General features: G+C 43.4%; 2 protein-coding genes across 17 annotated transcripts in view; one reads left to right on the plus strand and one right to left on the minus strand.

The window, feature by feature from the left end:
* Positions 1-11150, plus strand: part of tmc6b (transmembrane channel-like 6b) — a 24641-nt gene extending 13491 nt beyond the window's left edge. For 14 of the 16 annotated variants that reach the window (XM_028971786.1, XM_028971787.1, XM_028971784.1 and 11 more), the window contains 10 exons: positions 440-621; positions 712-802; positions 880-977; positions 1105-1200; positions 1401-1476; positions 2416-2549; positions 6354-6530; positions 7575-7653; positions 7744-7839; positions 8294-11150. In XM_028971786.1, coding sequence (XP_028827619.1) covers positions 440-621; positions 712-802; positions 880-977; positions 1105-1200; positions 1401-1476; positions 2416-2549; positions 6354-6530; positions 7575-7653; positions 7744-7839; positions 8294-8332 — 1068 coding nt within the window. In that variant the 3' untranslated portion in view covers positions 8333-11150. Of the gene's footprint in view, positions 1-439; positions 622-711; positions 803-879; positions 978-1104; positions 1201-1400; positions 1477-2415; positions 2550-6353; positions 6531-7574; positions 7654-7743; positions 7840-8293 lie in introns of those variants that run through there. The other 2 variants (XM_028971800.1, XM_028971801.1) reach the window with 2 other exon arrangements.
* On the minus strand, positions 10957-22522 carry notum1b (notum, palmitoleoyl-protein carboxylesterase b). Its single transcript, XM_028971802.1, has 11 exons — positions 22053-22522; positions 18478-18530; positions 18300-18395; positions 16940-17000; positions 15105-15163; positions 14506-14608; positions 13834-14025; positions 13633-13730; positions 12510-12657; positions 12183-12230; positions 10957-12101 (listed from the first exon to the last, which is right to left on the minus strand). Exons 1-11 carry the CDS (start codon positions 22382-22384, stop codon positions 11768-11770), a joined length of 1524 nt encoding a protein of 507 aa, XP_028827635.1. The 5' UTR covers positions 22385-22522; the 3' UTR covers positions 10957-11767.
* Between the last annotated feature and the right edge of the window lie 1242 nt (positions 22523-23764).

Consider the following 23764-nt stretch of genomic DNA (forward strand, 5'->3'; position numbering starts at 1 on the left):
TAGCTGAAGGGATCAACAGACACATGTGTATATGAATGACAAAATCGTCTTTTATATTCCTATACTTTAAATGAATTTCTTATTCATAATGAATACAACGTATTGCTATAAATTAGTAATCCGTTGATTACTTAGAGAAGCAATACTCTTAAGTGAAATGTTGAATGTACTCAATACATTGTAAGTGAAAGCATGGAGAAGCAAGGATGGGAGGAGAATGGGTGTAAGTAGACTAACAAGTACTACACTCACCTATGATCCAGCAGACCATAAAGTCCCAGGTTCAAAGCCCACCTACTACCATTGTGTCCCTCAACAAGACACTTAACCCTGAATGTCTCAAGGGGCACCGTCCCTGTTACTACTGATAGTAAGTCACTCTGGATAAGGACAGAATATGCCAGAAATGTAGAGCGTCAGTCCCTCTGTCCCCCTGCAGGATCAGAAGAGCCGAGCTCGTGTAAATGACACCGCAAATCCGTTGGTGAAGGAGGCTGGTCTTCTGGCACTCCCTGTTGTGGTGTCCACCATTAACCTGCTGCTGCCTGGTTTCTTCAATGCTGTAGCCTGGATGGAGGAGTACAACTCACCCAGCACCAGCAACTACGTCTCCATTTTTAGGTGAGCCCGTATATTTGCAGCTTCTGCAGTTAGGGGGACTGTATCATAACTGCAGTTGACAGATATTTCTTTTACTTCTCTTAAACAAAGAAACTTGATGCTGAAAGTAAGCGTGCTTGGAGTGCTTTGTTATCATTGGCTTGGCCGCATTGCGCATGATCCAACAAGTCTCGGTCTGCAGGTGAGAGAATTTCTTTATTTCTTTGTCTTCCAGTCACCAAAATGAGTGGCTTTGATTCTGTGTCTGTGTGGTTGCAGTGCTGGGAGAGTTTTGTGGGTCAGGAGCTGTACCGTTTCCTCCTGATGGACTTCATCTTTACCATGCTAGACACCTTCTTTGGGGAGTTCCTCTGGAGGTAGGCTCTTCCCTTCCTCACTATTAGCCTTAGCACTTCTTATAACATCACTATCATTTTTTAAAAAGTACTTTAAATATTTTTGAGAGTAACAAGCATCCGTACATTTTCTCCACCGATACTGAAGGTTGTTTTCTCAGAAGGCTCTGAAGAGGAAGAGGAAGCCGGTTTTTGACATTGCTCGTCATGTTCTCGAGTTGATTTATGGACAGACCCTCGCTTGGTAACTATTACTCACTCCACAATTGCTAACAGAATGATCTCCACCAGGCTGAGGCTTACTCTCATGCATGCATACATGGTTCACTTCCATTCAATCCCATGGTTCAATTCAACCATTTGTGTAGATGTTCCATGACTAGACTCTCAAACTGATATGTCCACCTCAACTTTCAGTACTTTGACTTGACCTCTGTTCCTCAGGCTGGGTGTCCTGTTTATTCCAGTGCTGCCGATTGTACAGATCATTAAACTCTTATGTATGTTCTACATGAAGAAGGTATGATGCTGGTACCGTTGAATAAGATGTATGAAGATGTGTAAGTTAAATGTATACATATTTATTTTTATTTTTACTTTACTTTAAATATTGGAACATTTGTTCAAATTTCAGGTCAAGTATGAAAATTTTACTGCTCTTTATAGGTCCTCTGACATTTTTGCATTGATATAGCCCTTATTGGTCCCCAAATTCTATATCTGAAGTGTCTTTTCCGAAATCCAGCCGTGATGCAGAATTTCAGCCACTTTTAGCCAGTCCCACAATGTGATTTCCCCATGATTCGCCGTTTTGGCTAATGAGGAGGCCTATAGAAGTTGAGCGGGCATTCGCGGAAATGACGTCAACACCATTCACCAACCACAACATTTAGTGTAGACAGGAAATCGTGTCGATTCTTGTGTGACAATCACAGAGCAACTGCAATGCACCTCTGGAAGCCATGATTGTTCATGGAAATAATGTTTTAGGGGAGGGGTGGGAATTTCTCTGGGTGGAAAAAGCATGAGAAATGGGAGGTAACCTATGTCATAAGGGGAAAAATTTCATATCCGACCGTCTGAGCTCCCGCCTTCTGAACTGTGAAGCAGTATGACCAAAGCTCTCTTTACACCTATCACCATTTCTAGCCACTGCAGGCTAGAGGAACTCGTATTAAGGTAAAATAATCTCACAAAGTGACATTTTCATGATTGGGGACCTTTAAAGGTGCAATGTGTGGTATTTAGGGTACACTTGAAATAGAGAGCAGTATTTTACCAGAATGCAGTCTACTTCTATTGTATGAAATGTGCAGCTTCCCTAATAAAAAAAAACAAAGTGACTTCAAATAAACTTCTCACTTGCTGTTAAATAATTAATTCCATGAGAATAACTGGTGAGTCCACTTTCCAAACTTTGGACACAGATTATGTATCCAATTTCCTCTGAAATTTCCAGGCCAGTCTGATGATGAACTGCCAGGCCCCCAGGAAGCCATGGCGAGCATGTCAGATGACCACCATCTTCATCACCCTCCTCTGCTTTCCTTCATTCCTGGGGGCTTCTGTGTTTGTGACCTACACAATGTGGACGTGAGTGTGCAAACACACACATTCACCAACTCATACACTACCAGCAGCCGTACCAGTAGCACACCAGACTAACAATACACTCTAGCTAAACAACTATGAAGAGGAAGCAGCTTTATTTCTATCGTACGACTTACAGATAAAAGCAGCTTTAAATAGTGCATAGAATGGCAATTAAAATGTTATGAATAATAACAAATTACTACTAATAAATAAACATGAGTAATGGTAACATTAAAATAATTAAAACCATAAAACTGCGGTTCCAGTGGCCAAAAAAGCAAAAAAAACATAACATGCAAATGGTGTCAGTGCAGGGTTTGTGATGGTTTGTACAATAGGAAAGAAAGAACGAAAAAATAATAATCTACAGTCCTACAGTTGTAGGGTTGGAGAAGTCCAGAATGTAGTCCTGTGTCATGGTCTATATTACACGTCCATTATGGTATTACTGGTCCATTTGAAGATCCCTGAAGCTGTAGTTGTTACGGTGGTGGTAGCTGTGGTGACCCTCTGGTTCGTTTTATGCTAAGTCCTCGTTTAGCAGTTTTTCAGGAACCAGGATTTATCTGCTGTCCCTTCAGTGTGACAATCACAGAGCAACTGAAATGCACCTCTGGAAGCCATGATTGTTCATGGAATTAATGTTTTAGGGGAGGGGTGGGAATTTCTCTGGGTGAAAAAAGCATGAGAAATGGGAGGTAACCTATGTCATAAGGGGAAAAATTTCATATCCGACCGTCTGAGCTCCCGCCTTCTGAACGGTGAAGCAGTATGACCAAAGCTCTCTTTACACCTATCACCATTTCTAGCCACTGCAGGCTAGAGGAACTCGTATTAAGGTAAAATAATCTCACAAAGTGACATTTTCATGATTGGGGACTTTTAAAGGTGCAATGTGTGGTATTTAGGGTACACTTGAAATAGAGGGCAGTATTTTACCAGAATGCAGTCTACTTCTATTGTATGAAATGTGCAGCTTCCCTAATAAAAAAAAACAAAGTGACTTCAAATAAACTTCTCACTTGCTGTTAAATAATTAACTCCATGAGGATAACTGGTGAGTCCACTTTCCAAACTTTGGACCACTGGAACCGCAGTTTTATGGTTTTAATTATTCTGAAGCTGTAGTTGTTACGGTGGTTGTGGCTGTGGTGACCCTCTGGTTCGTTTCATGCTCATTAGCAGTTGTCAGGAACCAGGATTTATCTGCTGTCCCTTCAGTGGAGTCTGCCAGTAGTCTGTGCTTGATTCTGTGTCTCGGAGAGAACAAACAGAAGCAGCGGCAGACGGTGGCATTGTACGACTGGCCCTGAAATGTGGTAATAGTGGTATATTGGTGCTACAGTGTCCCGGTACCCTAACTAGGACAGCCTAACTGTGTAATAAACTGGACTTTATAATTGACACTGTGTCAAAGTGAAGTGAAATGAGTGTGAGGGTCTTTAACAAAAAGCCAGAGAAAACAGATTTTGACTGTTTAAAATAAACAGGTTTTGAGATTGGATTTAAACACTGAGACTGTGTCTGAGTCCCGGACACTGACAGGCAAGTCGTTCCACAACTGCGGAGCTCTATGTGAGAAGGATCGGCTCCCAGCTGTGACCTTCTGTACCCTTGGTACCAGTAGTGACCTCACACCCATTGATCGAAGGAGGCGTGGCGGGTCGTAAAGAACCAAAAATTCACTCAGGTACTGTGGGGCAAGACCATTTAGAGGTCAAAAGTAGGATTTTGTAGTCAATCCTAAATTTGATGGGTAACCAGTGCAGTGATTGTAAGACTGGGGTGATGTGGTCAAATTTCCTAATTCTAGTTAGAACTCTGGCTGCAGCATTCTGTACTAGCTGGAGTTTACTCATGCACCTACTAGAGCATCCAGACAGTAATGTGTTGCAGTAATCTAACCTTGATGTAATAAATACATGGACCAACTTTTCTGCATCATGCATTGAAATGATATTTCTTATTTTTGTAATATTTCTAAGGTGAAAGAATGCTATCCTAGTGACATTATCTACATGCGAATTGAATGAGAGACCTGCATCAATGATGACACCTAGATCCTTTATTTCAATACTTAGTGAAATAGAAAGGCTATCCAGGGTTATGATGTAGTCAGCCAGCTTATGCCTGGCTGCTTGAGGCCCAAGTACGAGAGCTTCTGTATTGTCAGTGTTTCACAGGAGAAAGTTGGTGAGCATCCACTGTCTAATGTGGGTGGTAGTAGCCTAGTGGGTAACACACTCGCCTATGAACCAGAAGACCCGGGTTCGAATCCCACTTACTACCATTGTGTCCCTGAGCAAGACACTTAACCCTAAATTGCTCCAGGGAGACTGTCCCTGTAACTACTGATTGTAAGTCACTCTGGATAAGGGCGTCTGATAAATGCTGTAAATGTAAATGTAAAAATGTAATGTCCCTCTCTATTTTGTTCAGCTTCTGCCTCTGATCTGGCATTGCTGACAGATACAGCTGTGTGTCATCAGCGTACCAATGAAAGCTAATACCGTGTTTGCGGGTGACGTCACCTAAAGGTAACATGTATAGGAAAAATAGTAACGGACCTATGACAGAACCTTGTGGAACGCCAAACTCTACTTTACTATGTGAAGATGAATCACCATTGATGTCCACAAACTGATATTGGTTGGTCAGATATGATCTGAACCATTCAAGGACTGTTCCCAATAACATTCTCTAAGGAGAATAGTGTGATCGATAGTGTCAAATGCTGCACTCAGATCAAGCAGGACAAGCAGCGAGATGCGTCCCTGATCAGAGGCCAACAGCAGGTCATTACCCACTTTAACCAGCGCTCTCTCAGTGCTATGATTAGGTCTAAATCCCGAAATAAGTAGTGTTATGAGTCAGTCTAAGGATATGGCCCATAACAAAAGAAAAGACAAAGACAAAAACCTACCAAGATGAAACGGAGAAATTTAACCAATATTTTATTAACAAACAAACAAATAAATAAATAAGAAATACATCCAAAATCAATTACAACGAAATGGGAAAACCGAGAAAACCAAACACCGAAAAGCAGGCAGACACAACAAGTTGCGTTGCCTCCTAAGGGAAGCACCGGGGAACCGGAAGTGATTCAATCGGGAAATCTAGGGAGGCAGGCGGGGTGGATGTCACAGCAAGCACAGCCCCGAAAAAGGAAACTGAGGCCCCTTTTATTCTGGCTGTCCACAGCAGGAACAGGTGGGCTCAATTTGCTATCACCAGGCATCCTGCAAGCACAAATACAGAACAGAAACGCACCACAAAAACCAGGACGTAACAGTAGAAATAAATATCAACAGATATATTTTTTTTAAATAACCACATGCAGCTGTAGGTAGATACCTGAAAAATAAACTATATCTAAAGTTATTGTAAAAATATCTAACTTTTAAAACAAGTAAGCGATTTTTTTTTTTTTATGTAAGAACTAAAAGCTACATTTCTTATTGTTGTGAGGTATGTGAAGAATCTCAGTGGAGATAGATCTTGAAATCCTAGTGTAGATGGTTAAAAGGTCAGTAATGCATGATTCTTTTAAGTGATTAAAATATTTTTTTTTACACTGAAAAATAACTTGTTTAAAAGTACAGTTTATACAAAATGAAAATGAACTAATCCAAGTTTATAATTTATTTTTGATCCTTTACATTCTTTGAACTGGAAGTTGAAATTACTATGTGACATCATTTGTGGTGCATGCTGGGGTGGGAGAAGAGGTTCTCCCATATCTATTGAGGTGATGTGTTTGAGATATATTGATTATTTTTTTTTTTTACACTTGTTGCTCAGTATAAAGCCATCAGAGAGCTGTGGACCGTTCCGTGGGCTCAACTCCATGTTCCAGTCAGGGAAGCGGTGGGTGGAGGAGCTGGAGAAGGGTAACCCCAATCTGGGCTGGCTGGTCTGGGCCCACACCTACCTTGTGGAGAACCCATTTTTCCTCTTTGTTGGTGCTGGCATATTTCTGTGAGTGCCGCATAAGTACACAAACATCCCTGAGCTCCACTAGGCCTGCGAAGGTTTACTGTGTCTGGCCACACATAATCACTAATATGAAGATCTGGAGAATTTGGAGTAAAAAGCAGTGGAAGAAGGTGGCCTGCTCTGATGAATTGTGTTTTCTTTTACATCATGGCTGGGTGCGTGTGCATCACTCACCTGGGAAAGGCATGACACCAGTAACCACTATGTGAATAAGGTGTGCTGCTTTGGGGAACCCATGGGTCCAGCAGTCATGGGGATACCGGAAACGGTATTCTCTGACAGCAGTGATAACGCAACCTGCGCAACCAAACTGCAAAAAGCGTTTGAGGAACACAACAATACGTTTGAGGGATTTACACCAGATTCCCCAGATCTTGGTCCAATCAAGCATCAGTTATATCTTCCAGAAATACTGGCACCACCTCACGGCTTACAGGACTTGGTACCAGACATCACACATTGACTGATCAGTATTTGTATTAATGTGAATATTTTAGAATAAACAATTGGTTTAGGTTATTGATAACCAGTATTGGTCACATTCATTTAAAAAAAGTGAAGTGTGAGACTATGATAGGAGCTTCATCAGATATAAATTTCTTGTTACCGATGTGGATAAGAACTTAGTTCCAGGTGCATAGTGTTCATTTACATTCTTACTTTTAAGGAAAAAGTCATGTCTGCAAAACAGTACACTCTGTAAAAACAGTACTTTTGCAGTGGTGGCCTAGCGGGTAAGGAAGGTGCCACTGAAACCCCCTTGATCCTCGGGCACCTTTTATGGCTGCCCACTGCTCACTAAGGGTGATTGGTTAAAAGGAGAGGACACATTTTGATGTGTCACCGCATGCTGTGCATCACAATGATCACTTTCAGTACGGCTTACTGGCCAATACAGATTGGCTGTGTATGAAGACCAAACCTGCTTCTGTTAGCATTTCAACAGACAGCTAATATTTTTGTTACCTTTCAACTGCTGCTGTTCATGAATCATCTGAATAATTGTTTTTCTCCCCCTCCCTCCAGAATAGTCATTTATTTCCACACCCAGGTGCTAGATGGGCAGAGGAAGATCATCAGTCTTTTACAAGAGCAAATTAAGAATGTAAGATTTGAAAATACAGACTTAATTCCTTTTGTATTTGTGTGTTTTTAACTGCATGTTGCTTTGAATTATATGCTTGTGGCTCTGCAGGAGGGTGAAGATAAGAAGTTCCTAATCACTAAACTGCAGTTCATTCATGAACAGAAACGCCCTCTGTCCTCACACAGAATTCGGGGAGCCAGTGAGGTAAAGCCAGTCTCTGTACCCCTGTCTCTGTGCTACTTGTGATGTTTTGACAGGAGTTGGTTTACATTTAAAAACTTTTTATTACATGTTCTTGGTGACTCACCAACTGTGTTGGAGTTAGACTGAGCAAAACCTATTCACGCTACAGAGGCTCTGCTACCAGCAACCTGGGGCAGTGGTGGCCTAGCAGTTAAGGAAGCGGCCCCGTAATCAGAATGTTGCTCGTTCGAATCTCGATTCGCAAAGATGCCGCTGAGGTGCCACTGAGCAAAGCACCGTCCCCACACACTGCTCCCTGGGCACCTGTCATGGCTGCCCACTGCTCACTAAGGGTGATTGGTTAAATGCAGAGGACAAATTTCACTGTGTGCACCATGTGCTGTGCTGCTGTGTATCACAATGACAATCACTTCACTTTAACCTCATCTACCCCCTATTCTACTTCTCAAACAAGGTTGGTAGGAGGACTCTGGAACTGCCAGTCTGCTGTTGAAGAAGATGACTTCATCTCTGCCCTCACTAATTTTCACTCCCTGGACTTCTTGGCACTGAGACATGGATATCTGCTCAGAATAGAGCTACATCTGCTGCCCTTTCTTCTGCCTATACTTTCTCCCACACTTCTAGGAAAACTCAGAGAAAGAGAGAGTGGTACTTGCCTCTTACCATCACGGAATTGGCCATTCACACCACTGCCTTGATTAATTGGACACTGCTCAGCAATTTTCCCCTAGACACCCCTCTAACTCTCCTTGGTGACTTCAACCTTCTACTAGATGGTGCTGCCTTCTTCCCCCACTCCACATCTTTTCACTCTACCTACTGGACCCAAGATTGACCAACCATCCTTCATTGTACACAATCTCCGCTCTGTCTTGCCTTAATCTGTATCTTCCTGCACTCTTTTGCATCTTCCAAGCACTGTGAAGTGAAACACAGCACACGGTGCACACAATGAAATGTCCTCTGCTTTTAACCCATCACCCTTGGTGAGCAGTAAGCAGCCATGAAAGGCACCCTTGCATGGTACTTTGTACATTGGCACCTTGGTGATTCAGGATTTGAACCGGCAACCTTCTGATTACTTGTCTGTTTCCTTACCCACTAGGCAACCACACCTCTATTTCCTTTCCTTTTCTTTGGGCCATCTCTGTCCTCTATTTTCTAAACCCAAAAGAACTTCTGCCCCTGCTCCCTGGCTCTATGATGCGCTGATACAGAACTAAGAGCAGCGGAGAGGAAATATAAGAAATCACAATTTGATTCAGATCTGTTGCATTATCAGAATATTCTATGTACATTCTCCACAATCCTCACCTCTTCTAAAACTGCTTTATACAAAGCAAAACTAGAAGCCTCTGCCCACCACCGTCAAAAACTCCACAACATATTCTCATCTCTACTTAACTCTTTAATTTCCCCGTACCCCATCTTTCCTAACCGCTGAAGATTTTTCTTAAAAAAATGTTGGTCTAATTTGCCAGACATTCTTCACAACTACAACACTTAACTCTACCTTCTAAAGACTCTCCGACATCAGATGAAATAATCCAGATCAAATCTACAGGCAATCCAACCACCTGTCCACTGAATTCAGTCCCCTCCACAATACTCCAAACCATCTCTCCTGATCTCATACCATTCATTTCTCACATTATAAATGGTTCAATTACATTTGGTCATGTGCCAACTACCTTTAAAAAAGCCAGAGTTCTTCCAATCCTAAAGAAACCCACCGCTGATCCTGCAGAACATCAACAACTACCCTCTCTCATTTCTTTCTAAAGTTCTTGATTGTTGGGTCTAAAGTCAGCTATCGCTTCATCTGTCTCAGAACAACGTTCTGGATCCCAACCAGTGTGGTTTCATAGCAGGTTATTCTACTCATACTGCTCTTTCTGAGAAGCTTAATGTGGCCAAATCAGCTAAATTAATCTGTTTTTATTCTTTTTGACCTTTCTGCAGCATTTGATACAGACAACTCTCTTGTCCATCCTAAAGATACAATGGCAGTTGTTTGCTTCCTACCTTAATGAGCAGTCATACCAAGTGACTTATAAAGGATCCATGTCTGCTTCACGCAGACTCTCCACTGGCATCCCTAAGGGCTCATTATTCTGTCCTCTCCTTTTATCCCTCTACATGAGATCACTTGGTCATTTCCTCACATGGGATTTCTTACCACTGCTATGCTGATTACACACAACACCTCTCTTTTGCGCCCTCAAATGTACATGATTCCTCTCTGCATGTCTGTCATTTCATCTTGGATTGCAGCCCATCATCTCACCCCCGCATAATTCAAAATGCTGATTCTGGCATACAAAGCCAAACATGGGGGTAGCACCATCCTACCTCACAGCCCTTATTATACCTTGCACCTCACACTCTCAGACCCTCCAGTACTGCTCGCCTGGTCCCTCCACCAGGCAACATCTCATCCATATGTCTATTATAGCGAATCGAAAACAGGGCATTTGTTGTTTTAATAAATGCTGGGTAAAAGCACAGACCCTCCTGATCTTTACATATGTAAAGCTGACTTCTGTCTGAAGTCCTTCTTGACTGAGGAATTACCCTGAAACCGCAGACAGTGTAAAATGGTGGTGCTGTCACTCTTTCTAGGGCTCCAGTTCATACTGACTGCTGGAGGCGGCACTGGAGCCTTGCTGTACACATCCTGGAGTTCAGCTGGACTTCCCTCTCTTCCCCAGGTGGCCTGTTACCATGGGACACACAGCACACTTTTTCTGAGGGTCCTACTTGATCAACCGCTGTGACTGTCTTCTTGGATGGTGTCTGGCCATTTTGAGGCCCAGTGGGAAGACCATTGTTGGTCATTTTATCAGATATATAATCTTGTATAAAGGAAAAAGGGGGTAAGGCAATTATGTCTGACTGGGAGAGTCTGTAGGAAAAAAGGGTATAACCGCTACTGTTTTTAAAATTCATACTGTGAATTTATTTTTCTCAGCTCGTCCTCCCACTGAACCTGAATAATATTTGTTGTATTCGTAGCAATTAATCCTGTTTTTAGGAGTTATAATGTGTATATTTTAAGTGTTTTTACAAATTGTTTACTGCAAAGAGGCTGAAAAGAAGAGAATAAAATTGTTTTGCCATAATGTAATATTTAAGATGTTAGACATGCAGTCAAAAACATTTACACTTTACAGAGAAATCACTTCTCTGTCATAATATCATTCATAAATATGATTTACATAAAAAATAAATATGTCGAAATGATCAAAGTAGCTTAGGTTCTTATCTGATGTTTACAAAAATATGTTACATAAAAGAAGAAAAAGAAACTTCTGTTCCTGTGCTGCCTGTTCTTTCTTGGCTGAATCCCCATGATGCATTTGTGATGTGACTGCTCCCCTGCTCCAGGTTTTAGGTCACTGTGAGCCCAGACTGCTGACACTGTGCCAGCAACAGAAGCTTTTTCTCTGACCTGTCGTAGTGAGCACCATAGCTAAAGGAGAGAATCTCCCAAGTCTGGGTTGTGACTAATCCCTGCGTTAGTCTCCCTTCCTACCAGTAGAGGGCAGGAGTGCATTGAAACCACTTCAGCTCAGAGTTGACATGATGAATATAGTCTGTGTATTGTGTGACTGTTTTATCGAACCCTGTGAACCAGCATGAATTTGGTCTGGTGACCCGTATCATTATGGTTTTCCATAAGATCCAGCACTCTTCCCTTTTCAGTCCGCATCGGACAAACTGCGGCAAGGCCTGTAAAGTCTGGAAACTTTATATATGCCACATCTATTTACTGTATTATATTATTTCTCTGTAGGTCAGTCCTCAACTTGTTTTGTATATTTGGCCCGCTTTTCCCATTTTTCTTTAAGGAGAAGCTCTCGGTTGTGGTTCCGCTCACACTCTGCCATAATTGTCCTCCCTGCTTTGAGTCTCTGGGCTGTCTTCAGTTGCCGTTGTTGAGCATGCCCAGTAGCTTGCTGGGCTCCATGCCCTGTTGCTGAGCAATCCTCTTTACATCAAAACCCATGTGGGTGAGGAACTGAATGACGTTCATCTCCTGCCCGGTCAGCTGGTCCCGGATTGTCGGGCATGTGGGGTTGCAGTGGGGCCATGGACAACTGTCAATCAAGTGCAAGGGACAACCCCTGGGTGGAGTGCGGCTGTGTCCGGTGGTGCTGTTAGAGCTGATGTTGCGCAGGCTGTTGTGGAGGCTGCGGTCCCAACACTGCAGGGCCCGAGGAAGAGACGTCCCCTTCACCTGGATGTCCATCCAGTAACTGCAACACAGAAAACAGATGCAGAATTTATCACCCAATTCCACGGAATGGTGGCATGTTCCATGTGTGAGTCTCACTTACGTCCTGGTGATGATTTCGTGAGAAAGGCAGGCAGGAGCAAACATGGCCCTGCAAAACAAGACAAAAAAACTGACACAGACCATCCAAAACAAACATTTACAAATTACACATTTAAAACAGTAGTAAAATTAAACCATGACCAATGAAGCTTTCATGCATCAATGTCAGTGTCCTTCAGACAGACTGAGCAACAGTGGGGGAAACTATTGATTATGATGGCAAAAATGTACAACTACTATATTCACGTATTTGCAGCGCATGCTTTTTTTTTTTTTTTTTTTTTTTTTTTGTTACAGTCATAATGAAAAGGTGCAGCTGATTGCTTACGGGACATCTTTCAGTGTGTTCCTCAGCTCAATGCCCAGATTCTGGATATAGCGCCACTGGCCCTCCTGCACTGGCTGCCCCGTCAGATGGACGTTGTCTACGGTAAGCTGGGCTTCATCAAACAGCCACTGCACCACAAACACTGGACCTGTGGTACAAACAACAGGGTTTTAATTCCTGAACCATCAGCATCTGTGTTTGAGACATTATCTGGATCATTCAGAGCAGCTACTAAGGGCTTTCTTTTGACAATCAAACATTTTACTTGGATTAGGGTTGGGGGGTGATAATGTCTTCAGAAATTCACCACTTTGTTGTGTTTAACTACAATGCAGTACCCTTAATATCCCCACTTGATGTGTGTTTAGCTGCATTATTGACAGTAGAATGACTTAAAATATGAATATCATTTAATAACTGCCTCCTTTAGTCAAATAGGCCAAGGTTACTGTTTTATTGTGGACAATTTTAGAAACACTGTTCAAAAATATTGGATATTGTAAATATGAAAGAAAAAAAAAAAAAAAAAAGTCATTGTGTCTTGGTTTGACAGGAACCTTTTTCCCAATGCTTGTAAATGTCTAAATGTTATGTCTCCAGCCAAATTACATTCACAGCATTTATAAAACTGCCATATCCAGAGCGACTTACTCAGTAGCTACAGGGACAGTCCCCCTGGACACACTCAGGGTTAAGTGTCTTGCTCAAGAGCACGATGGTAGTAAGTGGTGGCCTAGCACTTAAGGAAGCAGCCCTGTCATCAGAGGGTCACCAGTTCAAACCTCAAGCTACCAAGGTGCCACTGAGCAAAAGCACCGTTCCTACACACTGCTCACCAAGGGTGATTGTTAAAAGCAGAGGACACATTTTGTTGTGTGCACCGTGTGCTGTGATGCAGTGTCTCACAATGACAATCACTTTCAATACCTCCCCCCTTTTATTAGGGCTCTTTTGTGTGTGTGTTTGTGGTGAATGTCTTGCTGGATTCTTATATATAGTCTCAGTATAAATAAATGCGCTCTAGTACCGTTTGGTAGCCTTTGTGTGTCTCACTATTTCTTTCCCAAATACATCCTGGTCACATTCCTCTGCACCCGTAGATGAGGACGTGACAGTCACTTACTTTTCAGGGTTGGGTACACTTTGTATCCAAAGAAACATTTCCACTCCTCCCCCTCGTGGGCCTGTCTGCAGCGCTCTGGCACCACACCATCCCAATATCTACCAGGAGGAGGAAAAGTATAGTTAATTTTTTGGAACTAAAATTTAGACATCCCTCACTAGAGTAAAGATTTCTGCATACTGACAAGTCACAAACACACACCTGATTCCTCTCTTGATGGCCTCAGTGGGGGCACAGCTGATTGTGTCCACACAGTCGGTGCAGCGGTATTGCTTGTTGTCGAGGAACCAGCCGGAGTCAGAAAGCCCACGCACCTGAACGCTGGTGTGGCCCAGCTCCTGCAGCAGCTCGGACACAGGGTCTACGTTCAGCAGCACACCTGTCCCCCCAGCACTGCGCGCATGCACACACACACACACACACACACACAAAATACCCAACAATGTCCACATTGCCCAACAAAGCTCTCCATCTAATGGACAGTATGTATGTTTTATGTTGAGGAACTGTAGAAAGCAGGGCCACCCTCTCAGCAACAGATTGTCGAGGGAAAGAGATCAATCAATTTTCTATTAAAATACAAAGGCCCAACATGGCAACACTTTTATAATGATAACTCGCAGACATTTCAACCTACATCATTCCACCTCCACATCATGCATTCCTGTTTAAAAGAGATACACGTAGGTGTTATGTGCACACGGGCAGTAGTGGCCTAGCAGTTAAGGAAGCAGCCCCTGTAAGGTGCCACTTAGCAAAGAACCGTCCCCACACTGCATGGCTGCCCACTGCTCATTTTGTTGTGTCACTGGGTGCTGTGCTGCAGTGCATCACAACGACAATCACTTCACTTTCACAGAAACATTTACTAACCTGCTCCCAGCTAGTAACAGGACCTTGGCATTGTCCAGGCCTTTGGTAAGAAGCTCCTTCACCACTTCTTTAATGATCAAAGACCCCATGAATGCATAGTCATCTAAAAGCACAGTACAAGGGTTAATGCCGGCCTGGTTCTTTTGCTTTAAATAATGTATAATTTCACTTATAACATCAGACGTTTTCTATCAGTTAAGGTTCGTGTTAATGATCAATTTAAATCATAATAATGACTTAAGGTTAGGTAAAAGGGACAAATTTTTAAGCACTTACAAAGCCACATTAACAGACACTAATGATTAGCAGTGTTTATTCTTCTGGACCCTATTGAGTCACACAACACAATCTCTTATAAACCAAACCCTTCTGCATCTGTATTTGTTGAATGAATCCCAGCAAACAATTTCTGGAGCCAGACAATATCCTAAATCCTATATGAGCAAATCCCAAGTGATTCATAGTAGTATTTCAGCCTCACTCTGTCTTACAGTCATGCTGCACTACGGGGACATTTGCTGGTCTCTATGGATCCCTGTGTCCTCAAAACACAAGCAGTGGCTTGTGATGCGGGTTTAGGGTGGACAACTTTCCCTTACTCTCATTTGTCTTTGGTGAGGCTCCACTCCACACGTCACTGGAGCAGTAAGGAATGAACCTGAGGGGGGAGAACCATTTTAAATAACTAATACATACTCTCGCTGTGTTCTCTATAGCCATTATTTCATTTACTTGCTTGGGTCAACATGTAAGAAAACGTAAAAACAATAGATAATTATTACAAGACTCAAGTCTCCATTACATGCAAACACAGACACTTTCTAAATGCGTGTTAAAGGTGCAGTGTGTTATTTTTGTCCCCAGGAAGAGTTAAACTATCAGATAGGGGGCAGTATTTCACCAATTCTTCAAACCTGTCTACCAAATCCTCTCTCATTGGGTACTGGTGGAGGGGAGGTTCATCATGAATGACAGATGTCCTTGTAGACATCTGAAACGTAATCAGTCAAGTACTGATCCATTTCCAAGTTCAGCTTTAGTCAAATGCGATCAAAGATTCAAGTGATGACTGGTGAGAACTTTCCATTCAAGTACAATGAAAATTTTACATAAATTAATTTACTGTATGTGTGAACAGTGGAGACTGGATGTGGCTGATTGGTATGCTTCAGTATCAGCATTTGACTTCATGCTTTTTGAAGCATCATTATCCCTTAGGGCATTAGAAAATTTGGCTGCTCTGTTTGGGTAATGCCAGTTTTGGCCAGATGAATTAAGCTTGCTCAGCACTGACATGGAGTGCATTTCTCACATTTTCAACTTACATGGACCATTGCAGCTCCATACTTTCAAAACTAAGATGGTAAGCATCTTAAGTTTTTGGAAAAGCTACTTCAGCTCAGTATGCCAAGGCTCAAAGTTAGTAGTCTTGAAATGCACATAACCTCTTATTTATAAATTGCTTAAGCCTTGGGAAATTGCTTTTGGGTCATTCTCTTGTCTTGTTGTCTGCTGCTGTTGAGTTTCTGTGAATTATGATTACACTGTTCTCCAACCAGAAATACAGCAAATGCAATGTTTTCATGTGGACACAACTGTGTAAATAATTCACAAGTCAAGGAGACTGGAAAGCTATTTGAATTGAGGGTGCTGACCAGATCAGTAATGGAATATTTGTCCTGGTCTGCATGAAACATAACCTAAAATAAAACATGCACACTCTCTCTGATTAAAGTATTACACTACACCCAAAATACAATAGAATAAATATATACATTGCTCAGATTGCAACAGAAAAAACAAGGGGCACCGCAACACCCCTAGATCCCTTGAGCTAAGGTCAGGTCAGTTCAGCCACAGGTTAATGAGAATTTTGTTTGTTGTAAATGTTTCCATTATTCTTCTCTCATTATCTCACCCTGAACACCCCATTTGCTTCCACACACATGCGCACACTGTTAAAAGGTTATTCATATTCCTGGCATTAAATCACAACACCTCAATCTCCCCCCACCAACTTATTCTCAGCCAAAATAAATATACATGTTGGTGCAGAGAAAAACACTTAACTAGCAACACAAACACACACATGCATGTGTTTTTTGAGCCTCTCTCAGTTCAGGCTGCCCAATTCAAATATCAAACAGGAGCGGAGGGTGGCAAGGAGGAGGAAAGCAGCGAGAGCTCGATTCCTTCATGTTTGTTTTTTATATTGAGCCATATTTGCTTTTGATTGACATCATCGTATTTCCTGACATTGGCAGCACCAGCGTGTGAGGGGTTGACCGAAGGTTAGTGAAACAAATCTGGCTGTTCTGACTATGTGAGAATGTCAGGTTTGCCGAAAGGAACTCTTCAAAGTGAATGATGGAAGCAAGGGGACGCCGGGAGGCGAAGGAAGGGGATTGTGGGAAATTAGAGTAGGAACACTTACACCATGTTGGCGTTCCACCAGTGGGGGTTCTCTTCGGGTTGTGGTGACAGGATCCCAGTCCCTGAGGCCATGTATGCACACACACACACAAAAAAAAAAAAAAGAACGATTAATGGTTTCATTTTCTCCTTTGGCAGTGAAAAAGCCACAGTGGTTGCTTGACCAGGAACTATCAGTTGCTGCGACGTGATTGCAGAATGACATTAAGCATCATTTCTGGTGCTTAACCGAGCCCTTGCAGCCCAGCCCGCTGTAGGAAATCTCAACCCCTGCATTGCCCGCAGAAATCCTGTGTGTCTTGGCAGCCGTTTAAAGCAAACAGAATCTGAGAGGTTGTTTTCTGTTTTTTTTTCCCCAACCACCAAAAAAAAAATTTTTTTTTTAAAATCCCTTCTCTTCCTCATCCAGTGGAATAACATCCCATTACGCGAGCACGCTCAATTGCCGCAGTGTGGCTTAGCCCACTGCCCATAGCTCGGGCCGCCAGGCCGAACCCACCTCATACAGCGAGATCACATGAGGTCTCTTTATAGCAAACCGCCATTAGGACGACATATAAACACGACAGAGGACGCAGAGACAGAGAGAGAAAGGAAGGAAAAAGATGAGAGCGGGGGGGGGGGGGGGTTAAGTAAGTGATGATGTAGTCAAAACATGGAAAGGCTGAGGTTTGTGTGTCATGAGGGTAAAAGAGCACCACAAAGAATCATTCTGCACCCCAAGGGTTTACCCAGACCGTAACATGCTGCCCCCCTTTGATGATGAACGTAAACAGAGGTGGAGAGGAAATGGCCGTTAGTGGTTACTTTTGAAGTAGGAAGTGTTCCCAAATGCTGCACACACCTTGTTAAAAGCATTATGGGTGTTTTTGGGGAGATGTTTTTGGACAGGAGCAGTGGGCACACACACTTTGAAAGAAATATGCGCTACATTTTAAACTGTGCTGATGCTTTTTTCATTATTGAAGACTACATGAAATCAATATGGTGTCCATTGAACCCTTGGCATTTTACCATATATAGAAAAGCTCATTGGACATAAAACATGACTATTGATCTCATACTTCAGTACAGTAAAGTAAAATGTACAGTAAAATATTATAGCTATGCTAAATGCTAAAGCTTATAGAGAAAGGTACATACATGTAATTTGAATAAAGTAGTGGATATAAATATAAATATTGCACAGATGCAGTGGAAGATATTGGACATACAGTACACGAGTAATGGACATTCAATTATAGTCAAGAGCTGTACTTCAACTGGGTTTGGACTGGTAGAGGCCTATTACGTGATGTTTGCTGGAGAATCTCCTTCATGAGGTCTCTCTCATAAGAGATTGGAGATGAGATGTTCCATACCTGTTCTGGTCTGTGGCCACTTGGTGGAGCTCATCAGTCTCCTCAGCGTTTCATATCGACTGTTGCAGTTCTGCTTGTTAAAGCAGTACCATCCACCTACAGAAACATCACAGCGGCCATTCAAAATGTCAGTTTTCTGAAAGGAGCCTTTATAGCCACGGGCTGCACTTGCGCTCACCTTCCAAGAACACCAGCCACCTTCTGCTGCCTTTAGACTCTTTGATGTAGTACCTAGAGAGAGAGAGAGAGAGAATTTAAAGTCACCAGACATCTCAGGATTCCCTCCTGCATAAACAGTTTCAGACAGTCAGCGAGGAGTCTGGTTGCCATGGTACCCCTATTTCCATACAACTGAGTGGCATGAAAGATTTGTTCGTCTCACTTGCACAACTTGCACAAAAACACTTATGAAGCAAAGCCGTGACACCGTGGTAACATCTTTGAAACAGTCTAAAGACACAAGCATCCTATCACAATCATTTTGGTGAGTTATGAGTTATCATAGTTTCCAAATGTACAGTATGATCATGTGTGTGTTTTGGGGACCAAATTTGGATCGACCATGGAGCCCTGAAGGTTTTTCATGTGTTTACATGAACACACATATGTTTGGCTGGATAAATATAGATATATTTAGCAGTGTGTGGTGCGTGTGTTTGTCCTTTGGTTTTCATGTTTGCACGCGCATGTGCGTGCCTTTCCCCATTTCATTCCCCTGTCTCCTCCACTCGGAATGGGGGTGAATTGCATGTTTCGAGTGAGATGTTGAAAACAGCCCCATTTTGACTTTTATGAGCCAGAGCACAGACCACTGGCAGGTGCTCGCCTCTTTTCATGTCAGAAAACAAGTCCAAATGAAACACATCCCCAATGGTGTTTCCAATAAACGTGTTGATCGCACATCACGACCCGTCTGAGTCGACCTGCAGAACTGACCATGGTTTCTCTTCACCATCACATTATGTACCTGCAGCACTCCCCAAGTCCAGCTGTTGGGTCCTTCTTCTCAGTCAGTGCATTGCCAGTGCAGCTCGTATTACTCACCTCCAAAAAACATGTGCTGTAACCTACGGCTTTGATCGCAAACTTGAAACATTTGGCTTTGATTTCACGGCTAAAGCGCTCCCTCTTTATTTTTTCAGTCAGCGGCTTGTTTGGAGCCCTTTTCAAAAGGACCTTGAGAACAATTTCTAATTATTGAATTAGTGTAATACGTGTAGTTGCTCCAAAATGGACAATTGCTCTCAATCAACCCACCGACTTCATGCACTCTCCAGTCTAACAACATCAGACGAAATGAAGGAAGTGCTTTTTTCTCTCTATCTGTTCCGGTGATTGGTTTTGTGCGTTTAACATACGATCTAAAACCTGTATCTAAGCCTGACCCTGGATCAGTTCATCCATTTGTTTGGCTTAAACTGAGACTAAATGGATCTTTGTAAATCAATGACAGATGAGTTAATGAATACATCACCATTCACACACTTTTTCCTCTTTCGCTCACTGATAGACTCTCGTGCAACACCCATATTTCATCGCAATCCATCTCCATTCCTGGCGGCACGCATGTGTTCTGAGTTAGCGCCGAATAACTGAGTCCGCAGCTGCCGGCTGAGCGGCCCAGGCTATGCAAGGCAGAGCACACGCACTTGCACGGATTCATCATCACATCCATCAAGCAGAGGCGGAATAAAGCCATCGCCGAGGAGACGAGAGATGGACGGCCAGCATTTCATCTCAGGGATGAGAGAAATGGATCTGGAGAAGGAGGGAGGGAAGGAAGGGACGGATGAAGGGGCACATCTTTTGCTGCTAATTAATCACATTCACCGCCCAACAGAAGTGTATGTGTGTGTTTGTTCAAAAGGGGGAAATTATCTTGAGTTACTGTAAAAAGGCGGCATTAAGTTCTATGCTGTTTGAATGCATACAGTACAGATGTTTGTGTGTGAGCAAGCGGTGTGTTGTCAGATCTTGTGTGACTACGAGAGAGAGAGAGAGAGAGAAGCATTTTTTTTTCCTCCCATCCTCCCCGCTCAGTATGGAAGCCAGACGCAGAGCCGGAGCTACAGCTTTCGCCTCACATAAAGCTCTGTGTCTCCTGTGGAGGAATCCCTTTGAAGTGTCCGCGTGAGTAAACTCACTGGGCTTTTCAGAACGGGCCGCTGCCTTGACACCAGCACACTGGACCCACCAAAACCAAAAACAAACTACCAGATGCACAGGAGACCTACACGTGGACTGCAGCACTGGCACCTTTCAGATGTATACCCCTTCCAAAAATGTAATCAGTTTCATGGATATGCCCATTCACACTAAACTATGTATACGTATCTTATCTTTTTTACCACTCATACCACTGCTGCTTTGTACCCATGTATAAATACAACTAAGGTGACAATAAAAGCAATGCAATTTGGCACAGAAAACAAGACTGTAGATCACCCCAGCTACTAATTACTAATACATTTACATTCTACGGCATTTGGCAGACGCCCTTATCCAGAGCGACTTACAACGTTCTTTCATGTAACCATCAATGAAGTGATCAGTTCAGGTTCATTTGGACCCCCAACTATGAATAAAATCTTTTTATTCACTCTGTTGTAGTTTCTGTACATAAGTCAGAAGGGCAGAGACAGACAAGAGTGTCTTCCTCGTACCTTCAGAAATGGAGGGACCAGGCGAGCAGTACTGGAGGCTTGGAGTATGAGGTGCAGTGCGAGGTATAATAAGGGCTGTGAGGTAGGATGGTGCTACTCCAGGTGTGACTTTGTAGGCCAGCATCAGTATTTTGAATCTGATGCGTGCAGCTACTGGGAGCCAGTGGAGGGAACGTAGCTGTGGGGTGGTGTGGGAGAATTTAGGAAGGTTGAAGATCAGTCGTGCTGCTGCATTTGTATTAGTTGTAGTGGTAGGATGGTACATAGAGGTAGACCAGCTAGAAGGGAGTTACAGTAATCCAGTCTTGAGATTACTAAGGACTGAACCAGTATCTGGGTGGCCTGTGTTGACTCAAACTTATTCATTTCCTTCTCTACAATATCAGATGAATTGATCATTATCTAAGTTTGAGTCCCACAATCAAGCTTCAGCCAGAGGTGCTACACCTGTAAAGTGTGAAAGCAGATCAACCCGACAACACCATTAAAGTCACTTCTGAGGTTCTCAATTACAAAAGTGTTTAAAACGTTGGGGCAGATTCAATGCCTTTGTTCTGTGACTTAAATTGACTCGAACACATTTACTGTTTAAAAGCCCCAAAGTTGCATCCAGCAGCGTTTGTAGGGCAGGACGACACGTGATTTCAGGGTCGCGACCACATGACCCCTAAATTAACCCGCGCAGCCATACCTGAGCCCAGGAGAGAGAGGAGGAGGAAGAAGAAGAAGAAATCTTTTTTTCTTCTTTCTATCTTTTCTTCTCGCCATCCAGCAGGGTGCTATTAAACAAATTTGTCTGGGAATGTGAACTTTCTCCTTCCAGGAAGATGAATTAATCTCTCGACATTAATTTGCAGGCAGAACGCTTTGATCCCCCGGCTTCCCGCTGTCGTGGAGCCTAGTGGAGTAAAAAGCTCGCAGCGCGTTCGGATTTCACGCTTACGCACCTGTTGCGTGGCCGCGTTTTTCAAAAGCGTATTAAATGCCACAAAGTCGGTGGATACTAGATGATTCTGATAATCGGCGGAAAACGTATCTCTCGCTCAGTGGAATTTGTGGAGCAGGATTAGATGTTGGACGGGAAACTCACCCAGCCGGCGTCCCGTCGTTGCACGTTACCGACGCGTTCTCCAGAAAGCTGAGCTTCATGTCATGGTCCAGTTTCTGCGCCGAACACGGGTAGAGCGACTGCGCGAGGTTCTTCACCTGGGTCATGAAGTTGTCCATGTTCTCCTCCACGGCCGTGAAGTCTAAGGGGAAGCTCTCCGTGGCCTCGCCGCGCTCCCGGTGTGACGGAGGCGGCTGCGCCCGACGGGGCTGAGCCCGACTCCCGCGCACCTTCCTCCCCTCCGGCGCTCCGGCCAGGAGCACGAGCAGCAGGAGCAGCGGCAGCAGCTCCGGGGTCCGCATCCTACCTCTCATGCCCAGCGAAAAGAAATACGACTTTAATCTGCAGCCAGGTGGCCGCTCTTCATGTTCAGTAACGATTCCTCCCGGACTCCATGAGGAGCGTGGGTGAGATGTTCCACGGGGGTGGAGGTCTACAGTGGACTCATGACCTTCGTCGCCACGACTTTAACACATTTTTTTTTATTCCGTTAAAGTGGGTTGGTCTTAGCGGGGGGCGTGGCCAACACACGCGCTTTCTCGCTGTGATTATGAAGCGCAATGCCCGCCACGCGTCGCTTTTATCTCCGGCTGGAGTCACGGAGTCACGTGTTTGGCCACACTTTTACAGATAGATAAATAGATACGTTTGTTTGGATTTTCTGATTGTTTTTTTTTCTAATATTCAATAACGTGACAGCCTTGCATTATAGTGAACACAGCAGCATTCCACTGTGACTCAAGACTAATTGTTTCTGAAGAAGTTCCTCTCGCCATCTATGCGGATGCACCATTCATTCCGGCTACCGCAGTCATTTACACATTTAACAACGTTTTAATCAATTTGATGTCGGACAAATCAACAGCTTTCTATCAAATCTGAGCATATTTCTTAATATGTTACCATGAACATTTAAACGGTAGTGTGCATACATGAACACATTTACACAAACAGTTTCGTCCATTGTTTAATAATTGTGACAACATTAGAAACTAGACGACGTTAAAGTGGCGTCACATAGACGACTTGTAATACTTCCGTTCTGCGATTTACGCGTGGAGGGTCGGGCAAAGCGCGCCTTTTGAAGTTTTTGCCGTCTGGCCGGTTTGTTTATTCAGACGGCGTGAATTTCCCCACGAAAGAGCGCGGCTCCCCACCAGACCAGGGGTGAGCTGGCGCGTAAATACGATTCATTCATTCGAATTCGCGCCGTTTCAGCGTGTCCTCCTTCACGTTTCAGCGTGTACGACGCGCGCATGCGCAACGCGAACGCGGTGTATGGGTCTATATTACATCTATATAGCTAGATAGATTGCCACGACTGATGAATACCGTCTTCCGTTTATCATCAGGTAGAGTAATTCATATCATTTTCATTCAGAGAGCTGAACAATCTGCTTGGAATTACTTTCTTTAACTACTTTTTTGGTCACCCCTGGGGCTTATTAAGACCGCTGGCCCAGTCAGTAAACCCATAAAAACATTAGTTTAATGGCGGCAGTAATGTAAACGCTGTGGAGATTAAAGCTGTATAATAAAGTGAAAGGCGCAGGTAGACAAATGGGGACATTCAGAAACGCGTGGATCAGCGGGGCATTAAAGCGCTCGCCAAAAAGCAAACAGTACGGTGTCGCTCCCGACACCCACGGCCTTCAAAGGGATGCCTGCGTGGATGTGTGGACATGTGGCAGCAC

The sequence above is a fragment of the Denticeps clupeoides genome, chromosome 3 (genome assembly GCF_900700375.1).
Source record: "Denticeps clupeoides chromosome 3, fDenClu1.1, whole genome shotgun sequence".
Taxonomy (NCBI): domain Eukaryota; kingdom Metazoa; phylum Chordata; class Actinopteri; order Clupeiformes; family Denticipitidae; genus Denticeps; species Denticeps clupeoides.

Coding starts and splice junctions, on each gene's coding strand:
- notum1b (XM_028971802.1), bottom strand. CDS start 22,384: ATGAGAGGTAGGATGCGGACCCCGGAGCTGCTGCCGCTGCTCCTGCTG. Junction 18,396..18,477: donor GTGGCTGGTGTTCTTGGAAG/GTGAGCGCAAGT, acceptor ATGTTTCTGTAG/GTGGATGGTACTGCTTTAAC. Junction 12,102..12,182: donor CACGAAATCATCACCAGGAC/GTAAGTGAGACT, acceptor TCTGTGTTGCAG/TTACTGGATGGACATCCAGG.